Genomic DNA, 12483 nt, shown 5'->3' with positions numbered 1-12483 from the left:
TTTAATTTTCATAAATATTCTAAAAATATTATGAGCAATATTCCAAAATGAAAGGTTAAATTTTATTTCAAAGTAGTTATGTTTTTTCACTTTTGTAATTAAATTCATTAACTGAAAAAGATATCATATAAACAACTGCCATATGAAATGAGTTATGATTTTTTTGAGCTTGTGGTATTGATAAGCCATGGTATTGGCAAGGTATCATAACAAAGTCTCTCATTAAAAATATTGTTTTATATATATATATATATATATATATATATAGATGTTATTTTCATCATTGATAAAAATAATAATTTTAAATAAAGTTACAATCTAGTTAATTTCATGATATTTTTATTTCTATTTTAGTAAGTTGAAATGTATGATGAGGCAAGTGTTTTGATGTTTATTATGAGTTGATTCTTGGCATTTGCTGTTAATTTAATTCATATGGTTGTGCTAATAAATGGTATCTTAAGGTTGCTAATTATATAGATAGTTATTTATTTGGAACAATTTTTAAAATTTTTTAATCTAATTATTTATATGACTATATGTAAATTTTGTTTGTTTTTTATGATATCATATCGTCATCTTTCTATGAAATTAAATATTATATTAATGTTACTAATTATATTGATAAAGTTATTTATTTGGAATAAAGTTTTGAGACTTTTAATTTAATTACTAATGGGTTGAAGTAAGAACTTAACCTCCATATAATATTTTATGAAATATTTTCTATTAATAGTTAAGGTAGAGTGGTGAGATTTATCTTAAAAGTGTCAATTTTTACTTTTCAATTTAATTAAAATAAAATTTATATGAAATATTTTGAATGTAAAATAAACTACAGTTTTTTAACATGTTGTATTGATAAGTCATAATATTGTACCAAACTCTATTTATAAATTAAAAGTATTCATAATAAAATTAAAGTGAATTATCTATTTTTAAGAATATTATTAGGTTTTTTTGTAAAAATATTCTTATATTTTTTATATTTAATAATAAAAATGAAAACAGAATAATAATATAATAATTGTTGTTAGGGATTTTTGAATTAAAATTGTGTAGCATTTGTGATCACTACAACACTTTTAGATAATAACGTCATCCACCATTAACACTTTTAGATAATAACTTTATCCACCTTACAAATTTAGATGATAACTCCATCCATCATCATTGAAAACTAAACTCTCTTCAAAAATTAATTAATTTTAAATCCCATACATCAAAATCTGCGATAATTCTTGTATAAACCCTAACTATGCCTTTTATATGAAATTCTTCGAATCAATACTCCCGCAACCAAATCAATTTGAATTTCACTGTAAATCTAGTCAAACTCTGTCCGTATGAATCCAAAATTCACGCAAAACAACATAAATTCACCGCTGTTGTGAGTCTAGTCACACCATCCAGATGGATCCAAGCGCCTTACCATGGATGACGACGTTGAAGAATTTGTCCTCCAAATCAATCCCAACGTCATACCGTGGATGACGACGTTGAACACTTTGTGGTGGTGGTTGTGCTGACCTGCCTCCTATTCAAATAAAACAAGAGGCCGCCAACGGTATTGCCTCAGCGGTTTTCGATAGCGGATCTTTCTTCCTCCTAACTCCATACTTCATTATTGCCTTTCTTTCTTTTTTTCCTCCGCTGTCCCCTCGCGCTTCTGCATTACAACCCAAAACAGCGGGGAGTTTTCCCAATTCCCTGCTGGTCATTTTCTCTGTTTCAGGAAGCGAATAAAATAAATAAATGCCGGTAGCTTGGTATAGCGTTCACGCAGGTAATCATTCTTAGTATTTCACTGTGAATATATAGATCTATATGGATTCCAAAGTTAATACTGCAGACTTGGCCTGTGAGTGCTCCGGCGATGGCCGCGACCCTAAAAAATTATGGACTGATCAGAAGCAGCGAAACATTCCCGCCAGGTCTTGCTCAATAACAAGAGATTTGTTTCTTAAGAACAGTAAATAGTTTGTTTGTGTATTGGTTTTTTAGGGTTACAAATGTTAAATATTGAAATTGGATTTGCATTTCAGTGTTAGGGTTTTGTGTTCTACATGCGCACAGCCCCGGTGGGAAAGCGAGTGGATTTTCAGCATAGAAGATGGGGTGACCATCAACAACAGCAACCAGAAATTACATAAAACAGGAGATGGGGTGAAAGACAAAGAGAAAGCAGGAAAAAGCCAAAAGATGGCGAGAAACATGGGAAGGGTATTTTATCATAGACCGCCTCGTGATATGCTACTTTCTCCTTGAGAGATTCAAGTGTCCCACAGTCTCATTTTTACAGTAAGTTTAAATCTGACATATATATATATATATATAACTCCATGATGGATTGGATTGAAATTAGGATAATTAGTATTTAGACTTCTCATGCACTGTACTGTAAAGAAATTGGAAGGATACCCTAAGTTTGGCTAGAAGGATACCCTGGGTTTGGCTATATGTATGGTTGTAGCAATCTTATTATCAATGGTTTGGCTATATGTTTACTCTACCGTTGCACTTAAAACATGGGTTAACGAAGTTGTTCAAAATAAATCATGTCCACGGAAGTTAACATCAAAATATTATTTCCATGTATCGCTTCATATAAAGTAGAATGAAATTCTGCCATGGAAAGGTTGGGCGAAGTTGACCGGGGATACCGTTAGTTTGGCTATATTTATGGATGTATACATTAAATTTATCATTTAATGATATATTCTCTGCTATCTTACTTAAAATATGTGTTAATGGAATGGTTCAAGCTAAATTATAGCTACTGAAGTTAACCCAAAAAAATGTTTACTTGTAGTCATATACTTAATACTACTATTTTTATGTAGCCTTGTACACTTTAAAAAAATATTTCCATGTAGTCATATACTACTACTTTTATGCAGCCTTGTACGGCTAAAATAGTAGTCATGTACTACTTCATAACAAACAGAAATAAATTTTGCAATATAGTCATGTACTATTTCATACTTCAAGAATTTTTGCAATGTAAAGCAATGGGAAGGATGGATGAAGTTCACGAAGTAAACGGTTACAGGGAGTTATCTTTACGTGTGTTGCATATTATAGAATATTTTAAAGCTCTAAGGGACTTGTTTGAAGTTAATGAGAAAAGTTAACTGCTTCACTCCGCTCATATTCATCAAACTCTCCATTTTCCTGAATTGCATTTAGAATCTGCAATCCTGGACTCAGGCCTAAGAATACCATTAGTCAACTCTACTCATATGCATTAAATTTTTTCTAGAATCTCAAGTCTAAAAATACCATTAATTTAACTATATGTGTTGGTTGTAGCAATTTATTATTCAATGATATTTCCTCCGTGGTTGCACTTAAAAGCATGGGTTAGTGGAGTTATTCAAGGTAATAGCAACTTATCATTCAATGATATTTCCTCCGTGGTTGGACTTAAAAACATGGGTTAATGGAGTCATTCAAAGTAAATCATGGCACACAAGTTAACCAGGAAAAAATATTTTCATGTTTTGAATCGGTGAATGGAGTTAGTTCAATATAAATCAGGGCTACGGAAATTAGCAGGAAATAATATTTTCGCCTACTTCTTCATATCAAATAGAATGAAATTAAACGCTTCTTGTTTCAATTCATATATATATAGCTGCAATATCTTTATTCACTTAGTAATGGGCGATACAGATTTACGAAAAGGAAAAAAAGACAGGAAGGAAGCGATTTTTCCAACAATCTAAAATCGGTGTTTAATTACACCTCTTAAAGCAATGCACAACCCACAAGTATCTTGTCTACTGATATGCTTTTGTTAATAAATGCGGTAACAATCACAGGTATCTGTGTTTGCTCAAACGGTTTTAATAATAAATACTATATAAATTAAAATATACATATTTATATTTTATATATTTTATATAATAGTTTAATGATTATATTAATTTATATATACGATAAAATTATTTTAATTTTTAGGTCAAATAAATGGGGAAAAAATAATATTTGATTGTTATTCACTAATTTATTTTGTTGATATTTAGTTATATTTTGTTAGTATTTAATTATTCTTTCCTTATTGTGATTCTTAAAGAGATGATCTGAAAAGTTACGAGAACTAAATCATCTTTTTGAACATAAGAGTTATGCTTTTTCACATTGATTTAAGTTTCATTGTGAAACTAGGTTTTTAAAGTTTTTCATAATTTTTTTTAATATTAAATTAATAGTCTATGGGTTTTGGAAGGATGGAAGGATGATGATTAGGTATTTGGTTAAGGCACTTCTTGAGGTGAAGTCAATGGTTCAATTCTCGGCCCAAATCAGCATGATATATTGGACATGATGAAGATAGAGTCATGTTAAACTTACAAAAAAAATATATATTTCAAATTTGATAGAGTTTTCCATCATTAGTTTTATTATAATAATGAAAAAATTATTATAAAATCATTATAGAACTAATAATTTATGAATAAGGAATCAATAATAATTTGAAATGAATAACTCCTTTATAAAAATAAGATATTCATTTATTAAATATTTAATGTAAAAAGGATAATTAATTGAATATATATATATATATATATATATATATATATATATATATATATATATATATATATATATATTATGGTAATCTTACTTCTTCTTTTTTTTATATAGGGATTGATTTCAAGGTTTTTGTTTAATGTAGTGTCCCTTTTTGGTGACATAGCTTTGATGACACTTGGAGAGGGTGATTTTGAAGTAGTGATATAAAGATTATGCATGTTACATTTATGTATATGCTCATATGCTATAGACCTAGTTTAAGTCACACGTTTGCTACGTGCTTATAACACTGATTTTGGTTAAGTGCATATTATTGATGTTTCTTTTTTGGTATTTTAGTTTGGAAATAGGTGTATAACATGGATGATGATCTAGGATTGAGACACATAGATCCATGGATTATCATGGTTATGTGGAACATATGGTTAATGGATGATATATGATTTTTATGGTTATATGCCTAATCTTGTACTAAGCAGGATGTGGCAGGGGAGTTGGTTATTTGCAAACATGGATGCTCAAATTATAAATGATTTTGGAATTTATGATACATGATTTTTATGATTATATATGCTTAATCTTGTATTGGGCAAGATGTGATAGGGGACATAGTTATTTGTAAAAATAATACTCAAATTATAAATGACTGTGGAAGTCATGCACAATATTTGGTAAAATGTGAATAAGTTAATTATGAAATTCGATTGATTCCTTTGATTTATGATATTGCGATGTGTGCAGGTCTTGGAACAAGGCCTTACCAATGAACCATCAGATGGGTATGTGTTATAGACATTTTTGTGCCTTACAGCATGAAGCATGAAATGTCAATAATCTAAGGGATCCAAAGTCCCTAAACATGTTGTTCCTACCCCTAGAGGAACAAGGTCAGCAAACCACAGCACTAAAAATCAGTTCTCCACCTGAAAACACTCAAAAACAAGCAATTTCGGGATCATGTCAACTGCTCCACTAAGCATCTGCGCTGAATGTCAACTGCTCCTCTCTGTACCTGCGCTGAATGTCAACTCTAATGAAGGCTACCTGCGCTGAGCGAGATTGGACAAATGGCACATTCATTTCTCAAGGTGTCAATGCCCAGGAAGCTTCCAAAATGACACTTGGATCAAGAAATTCGCCCAGTGATGAGTAAGAGGTTCTTAAACTCCAAGTGGAAGCAAGGATCTCCAAGTGGACTCAAGGACTGAAGTATAACTGAAGTGGGAGAGGACACAAGTCAGCTTCACATCAGTCTCTAGCTGACTCATCCTTTCTCCAAATCTCCTATATATAGAGCTCTCTCATGAGGTCTATGGAGGCTGGAATTTTGTGAATGCAAGGAAGTGCTGTTGGTTTGAGGTTAGAACTATTGGGTGATTTCTTTGAAGGAGGTGAAGAGGAGATTTCTTTCTGCTGGGAGGTGTTACTGGATTGGGCCTCTTATGGTTGTAACACTCTCAGAACTTTACTTCTTCCATTAATAAAGAATTTGAGGTTCTTCTATATGCATGTGTCTCAATGATGTATTGTTATACTTGTGTATTTGATTTATTCTAATCCTTGAATCAATTATGAATGTATGCTTCTTGTAGTTTCCCTTTCTTGTTCTTTTGCAGGATCTTTGTGTAGCTGGGCCAGTGAAAGAGCAAGGAGCTGGGAGCAAGCAGCAAGGAGAGAAGATTGGATCAAGCATTAAGCGAAAGACATCGGTTGGTGGATTCCTTTCTCCCCTTTTACTTTCATAAAGAAGAAATCTTAGATAGCTTTGCTTTCAGTTGTTGCTGAGGTACTATCACCCTTAGAGTGGGATAGGGTCATTCCGTATTGGATACTTTTCCCTACAACAAACTGGCGACTCCGCTGGGGACCATATCTTGTTGGTTGTTTGTGTTTTAGCTATTCATTTCCTAAACACAGGGAGTACCGAATCGAACTGCATTTGGATCTTTCAAATGCAAAGTAGAGGGCAGCTACTCTAGCTCAGTTGCTGGGCATGTTTATGATTTGAAGAGCTGATCCACAAAGACTCTGATAAGCTCTTAGTGATATCTTTTCATCCTCCTTATCATCCCTTAGTGTGTACTTGACTGATAGCTTCTGATTTGGCCAAAAACTGTGAATTTTTGAGCAATCTGTGACCCAGAAACCAAGAGAAACGAAAGTTTCGTCCTTCAGTGCAGGCTGTCTGCATTTCAGCGCAGTTCCCGAAGGGGCTACCTGCGCTGAATGTCAAACTGACAGTGTACCACCTGCGCTGAACCAGTCTTGCCTTGTGCTACTGGGGTTTCCTGCTGTTTCTTGCCCTGTTTTCACCCTTGTTTTTGCAGCCTATTACGAGTCAATGTACCTATCTGAAACCAACTTTCCTTGCCACTATTCCGCCTCGGTTGTATAAAGAAACTGTGTTTGTTCTTTGTGTATTTCTTACATCATTTGCAGTTTCCCATAACGAAAGTGAACTAGTCTTGCTGTGGCCTCTTAGATCTAGACCTGTGATAGGTGTCTTTCTGATCTTGAGAGTTAGTTTGTTTGCTGTTCATAGCTGATTGATTGAGCTTTTTCTTTCGTCATATGGTTTGAATTTATATATTTCTAGTGTCGAAACAAGTAAATCTTAAGGTGTCTTTTGATTTTGGACAAGCTTGTTTGCTTTCACTTGAAATTGAATTCAAAATTATACAACAGCTTTCTTTTTGTAATACATCAACATTAAGAAAGAGAAAAGAAATACCTGCATTGTGCATGTGCATTTTGACAGCTTGCATGTTGATTTAGGAAAAGTGCATTAGTGTGTGCTCTATGATCTGTGTGAAAAGATGATGTCTTTCTTTTCCCTCAGTAGTTAAGATTTTCAAAGTTGAAAGATTGAAAAGCTTGCTTATCATCTTAGACTGCATTTAGGAGTGTTACTATACATCTCGTGGTGATCCATAAAGGCAAACTGCTAAACAAGATCAACCTTAAAATAAATTGAATTTACATAACAACGCATTGAAACATAACGCAAACACATAGAGGTCTAAGCTAGAGACGTGTTCCGGCGTCGTTAAACATGATATCTTAGCGTTGAGTGGTTGGGTGATTCCTCCACGGTGAAACGATAAGTATCAATACGGACTTGTGCTCCCACGTACCGTCGCGTATATATTGGGAGACCCCTATAGGAACAAAGCCTTTATCCATAGGAAACCGTGTCGACCACCCGTACCGTAAAACGTATTCTGTGGTTTCGCGAAAGGTTTGGCACACCCTCTGCCTAGATCTCCAGAGTAGTTTCTTTTGGCCTTTTTCAAACTCTATAACTGAAAAAGTCCATCCGAGCATTTGTCACTTCGGGCTCGTTAAAACATCGAAGGAGACTAGAGTCATCTTTAGCTTTTTCTCGACTCTTAAAAAGTGAAAAAGCAAGTTGTGTCTAAAGCATCGTTATAAAATTTATTTTAAACGGAACATAATCACCTCCTATTCCTACGTTGATCTGTAGGTTGAGAACATGGAATTCCCCAACCAAGGAATTCCACATGATGGAAATCCTAGTCCTTTCTCCTCTTGGGGAGAAGTTGGTGCGCCCCACATGGCCACATTGTCGCTTCGAGGACTGACAATTGGCCTGCCAATTTGGCTATTCTCAACCAGTGTAGTTCAGAACACCATGGTTCCTGAACAGTCGAGTCAATAGTTAGATGAGTCTAGAGCTGCCCACCAGCCTTCAACGTCCTATAACTCTTCCTCCAATCCTTCATCTTCGCAAGGTAGAGCCGGCAGAAGCCAAGCTCCCATTGAGAAGAAGGAGAAGAAGAAGAGAGAGAAGAAGAAGAAGGAGCCTAAGGTGACTGGGGGCAAGCAAAAGACATCTGACAAAAATCCACACACAGCACAGACCGGGCCTAAATCGCCATGTGTCATATGTAGAGGAGACCACTTCCATAGAGATTGTCCCTGTATTCCCCGGATACTAAGGGACTGGTCCCCTCGGTTGCACAATTCAGGAGCATCAACCTCTGATAGCCATGTTGATTGCTTACCGTCAACCAGCGAAAGTGAAGGTTCAAGACAAAGAGGGGGGGCAAGATCCCCCTGCAGACTGTGTGAAGGCGATCACGCCATCCACCGTTGTCCCTTCTTAGATGAAGCGAAGAGAGTTTTGGAAGATCGTCCGGTTTCACCGTTGAGACTTCCTCCTGGATACAAAAAACTCGTGCCAAGTCCTTCGTTGGTTGAAAATACAGCTGGCCCGACCAAGTGGTCAGCTGAAGTGTCAGTCATTGAAAATGAACCTACTGAATCCAGACCAGACGAAAGTCTAAAGGTCGATACGACAGTTGACCCGGTTCTCCCTTCAGAGGTTTCATCCTCAAATGACACCGTCATTGAAGATTCATCTTCAAATGACACCCTCACTGAAGAGAATAAGGATGACACCATCCAGATTCTTTTCATCAACACAGACTCTGATGAGCATCAGGGCAATGCGCCCATTCCTTTATCGCAGGAAGGAACATCGTCAGGGTCGTATCCGGCCGTATATTCGGTCCCACCACCAAGCAACCTGGTTGTGTCCTTTGATTGGAACCAACTAGGCAGACCCCGGTTACCAGCCAGTATACCATTCAGAATCATCGTCCAAATATACAGAATGGTCATGGCTAGAACTATCATTGATGAAGGGGCATCTGTGAGTATCCTTTCCTCTATTGCTTGGAAAGCACTGGGTTCCCCGGCGCTTTTGCCTGAGATAAGAAATCTCTCGGGTTTTGATAAAGGAACCAGTCGACCATTAGGGATCCTCCCCAATGTGCCTGTTACATTGAAAGGGAAGACCGTTCAAATGAACGTGATGGTCGTTCAAGGACCCTTGGATTATAACCTACTCCTTGGACGAGACTATATATATTGCATGGGAGCTGTGGTCTCCTCACTCTTTATAGTAATGTGTTTTCCACACGAAGGAAGAATGGTCAAGCTCGTAGACCAACTTTCATTTCCAGGATCACGCATCGCAAATAGTCACATACCAACCCTCAATGGTCTATTCACTCAAGAAATGTCTCCACCCCCAGTCCTTCTTCCCGATGAGTGCGAGTGATTCGGAAAGATAGGACTGGAACCCAGGGGGCATGCATCCTGGTCTGCTTTGGGCAGAGAAAACCTTGGGTATAAGATAGAATTTCCGCGGGAGAATATGACTAGTCCGTACCCCGTCCGTGGTTGGAAGAGGGGTTGTTCTAGAATAGGATTCTTTTGTCAAAGTTATGTGTTTGATGAGTTTTAGTCATTCACCCTTGTCTATTTCGGTAGACATTGCCAAAGAAAGAGATTCATTTGCGGCAGCAAATAGAACCATCTTTGGGTAACCAGAAAGAGGCAAGCCTCCCTCAATAACACCAATGTTTTGTCTTTGAGTAGTGTTCTTCTCTTGTCGCAAATAGCTGTTCGTTAAAAGTTGGGCCGACGGGAAGACAAGTACCGCGTAAGACCCCTTAAAATAACGAGAAGACAAGTATCGTTAACATTAGATTGGCAAGACGACAAGTAGCTGGGAACACCCAAAGAAAAGCAGAGGTGGGGGAGAGGAGGGGCAGCCTTGAAATTGTATTTTATACCTCGGGGCATGCAAACCTTTTAGAGTGCAAGCGAAGAGCAGTTATTTATCTGTTTTTTGGATTAGTCGTTTCCTAACTTGCATAAAGAAAGGATGTGGGGCAAAGGTCAAAATTTGCCAAATTAGGAGCATAGCTTCATGAGATAAAGCTCCATAAAAAATAGCTATCTCACAGGAGACATTCTTACCTTATGACTGGTATTTCGAGCAGTTTTAGCACATAGTTCATGCTCGTTAAAAAATAAACACAAGATCCGAGCAGTTTTAACGTGGTCTTCATGCTCGTTAAAAAATAAATAAAAGCAGTGAGCAATGTTTCCTCTAGAGTTTAAGCTCATTTTTATCTAAAAAAAGAACCTATCCCGGTAAATAACCATTGTGATCGTAACTTTATCAGCCATAAAAGCCTGGGTCGTGTTTGCACCCGCCACCTCCACCGTCATTTGGCCGATCGTTCACCTCCATATGATTGTTTACCCATTTTGAGGAACAGGTGCGAAGAGTGATTTCACCTAGCCATCCTTGTGACACTACCGTGATTGGAAAATTCCAACCTGTACCTGGAATCAGTTGCTATCCCTGTTTATCACTCGTTCCTCAAAAGACGAGTCTTCTTTGAGCTCTTTTCATCTGACTCGTAAAATATGAAAAGTTTGCTGAGTTTTGGCCTTCCAGCTCGTTAAACGACCGGAAGAGCTATCCCTCCTCTAGATTTTAATCTTTTTGGACCTGAGGGATTATTGCACAAAAAGATCGAGCGCTTGTTTTGTTTGGCTCGTTAAAAGTACCGAAAACTCATCCCTTCTGTATTGTTTTATACTTTTTCGGACTTAAGGGATTAGATGACGAAAAAGGAATTTTGGAGTTAACTTTCTGTACCTTTTCAGACTCTCTAAAAATGAAAAGGACCGAGTTTTCCTTGTCGTTAGACTCGTTAAAATAATTAAATAGCGACAAACTTTTCTTTAGACGAGAACGAGTTTCCCTATCGCTAAGCTCGTTAAAACATAGCGATAGGCTTGCCCAAAGGGCAGGTTATAGAACAAGCACATGTTATCCTCCTCAAGCTTGACAAAAATAAAGAGGTACTAGTCAGAAATGACTGGGGAAAAATTGGGAGAACCTCAAAAGCTTTAATGGTAGCAAGTCGCTCTTGAACATGACACTTTGTCCTCCGTATCACATCGGGTTGGGTTGTTTCATTCACCGGTCTCATCACCATGGTTCTCGCCAAACCATCCATTTGGGGTAATGCTACCGATCCATCACATCAGTGTCGTTATATGTTCAAGAGATGTTGTTCAGAAAGAGTCAACCGTGTCCCATCCACTGCCATACATTATCCTTCATCCACCCATGATCGCCACCCTGAATCATATGTCACAGATTGTTTTCACCTCCACTAAAATCATTAGCTCCGTTCCGTGTCACTGATGTGGGATTCATTAAGGCCCTCCTTTGACGGATCGCTTCTTGTCGACTTCAGCTCATTATCCAAGAAGTTGATCTAGGAACAACCCCCTCAGTACTTTGAAGCTTGCATGCCTCAATGGCAAGTTTCTCACTTCCGGCGACAGGTATACATCAATGACCTTCGACCGAAAGATTTTGCAAGGTGTTCGACGCCAAGTCCTTTATTCACACCACGTGAATTGTACTGCAGTACCTTGAGGGTCATTATCATTATCGGTGATTCCTCTCGCGCTTGTTAACGGTTTACATTATTGACCGATAATCAAGCGATGTCTTTCCATGTTCGACTTCAGCGCAATTCTCACATGGATCGACTTGTACTTAGAGTGAAGATCGAACGAGTTTGAAGACCCCAGATCTAGTTTCATCCATCTGGGCTGCGATATATATTTAGGAAATATAAAAGCATTTGACATGTACATCATTGCAGCAGATGATCATCCTACTCAAAGGATGATAATTTCAGCAGAGAATTATCAGTCTACCATCAGACGATCGTCTGTTCTATGTACCAAAATGAATTTATAAAGCTGAGCATGGGAATGCCCGCCTCAGCTAGATCATGAAAGCAGAATGAAAAATAATGTATTGTATTGTATCTTATTACAGGTCACCTCTCAGCGATTGAATGAACTTCGGATCCTCTGGATAAAGCATTTCACCCGATAAACGACCTCATACTGTAGGGGGCAACTGTTATAGACATTTTTGTGCCTTACAGCATGAAGCATGAAATGTCAATAATCTAAGGGATCCAAAGTCCCTAAACATGTTGTTCCTACCCCTAGAGGAACAAGGTCAGCAAACCACAGCACTAAAAATCAGTTCTCCACCTGAAAACACTTAAAAACAAGCAATTTCGGGATCAT

The 12483-nt window shown here is 37.0% G+C and overlaps 1 protein-coding gene across 1 annotated transcript; it reads left to right on the top strand.

Moving 5' to 3' along the window:
• Window positions 1–1630: 1630 nt before the first annotated feature.
• Window positions 1631–2729, top strand: LOC149255674 (uncharacterized). The gene is made up of 2 exons (XM_089457276.1): window positions 1631–1934; window positions 2046–2729. Exons 1-2 carry the CDS (start codon window positions 1828–1830, stop codon window positions 2266–2268), a joined length of 330 nt encoding a protein of 109 aa, XP_089313402.1. The 5' UTR covers window positions 1631–1827; the 3' UTR covers window positions 2269–2729.
• The last annotated feature ends 9754 nt before the right edge of the window (window positions 2730–12483 follow it).

Source organism: Pinus tabuliformis, chromosome 7, assembly GCF_031772625.1.
Source record: "Pinus tabuliformis cultivar Carrire ecotype Pingquan chromosome 7, CPIR1, whole genome shotgun sequence".
NCBI lineage: Eukaryota > Viridiplantae > Streptophyta > Pinopsida > Pinales > Pinaceae > Pinus > Pinus tabuliformis.
The sequence above is the reverse complement of the archived record's forward strand: the minus strand, read 5'-3'. Positions and strand labels throughout refer to the sequence as shown.

Coding starts and splice junctions, on each gene's coding strand:
- LOC149255674 (XM_089457276.1), top strand. CDS start 1,828: ATGGATTCCAAAGTTAATACTGCAGACTTGGCCTGTGAGTGCTCCGGC. Junction 1,935..2,045: donor CAGCGAAACATTCCCGCCAG/GTCTTGCTCAAT, acceptor TTTGCATTTCAG/TGTTAGGGTTTTGTGTTCTA.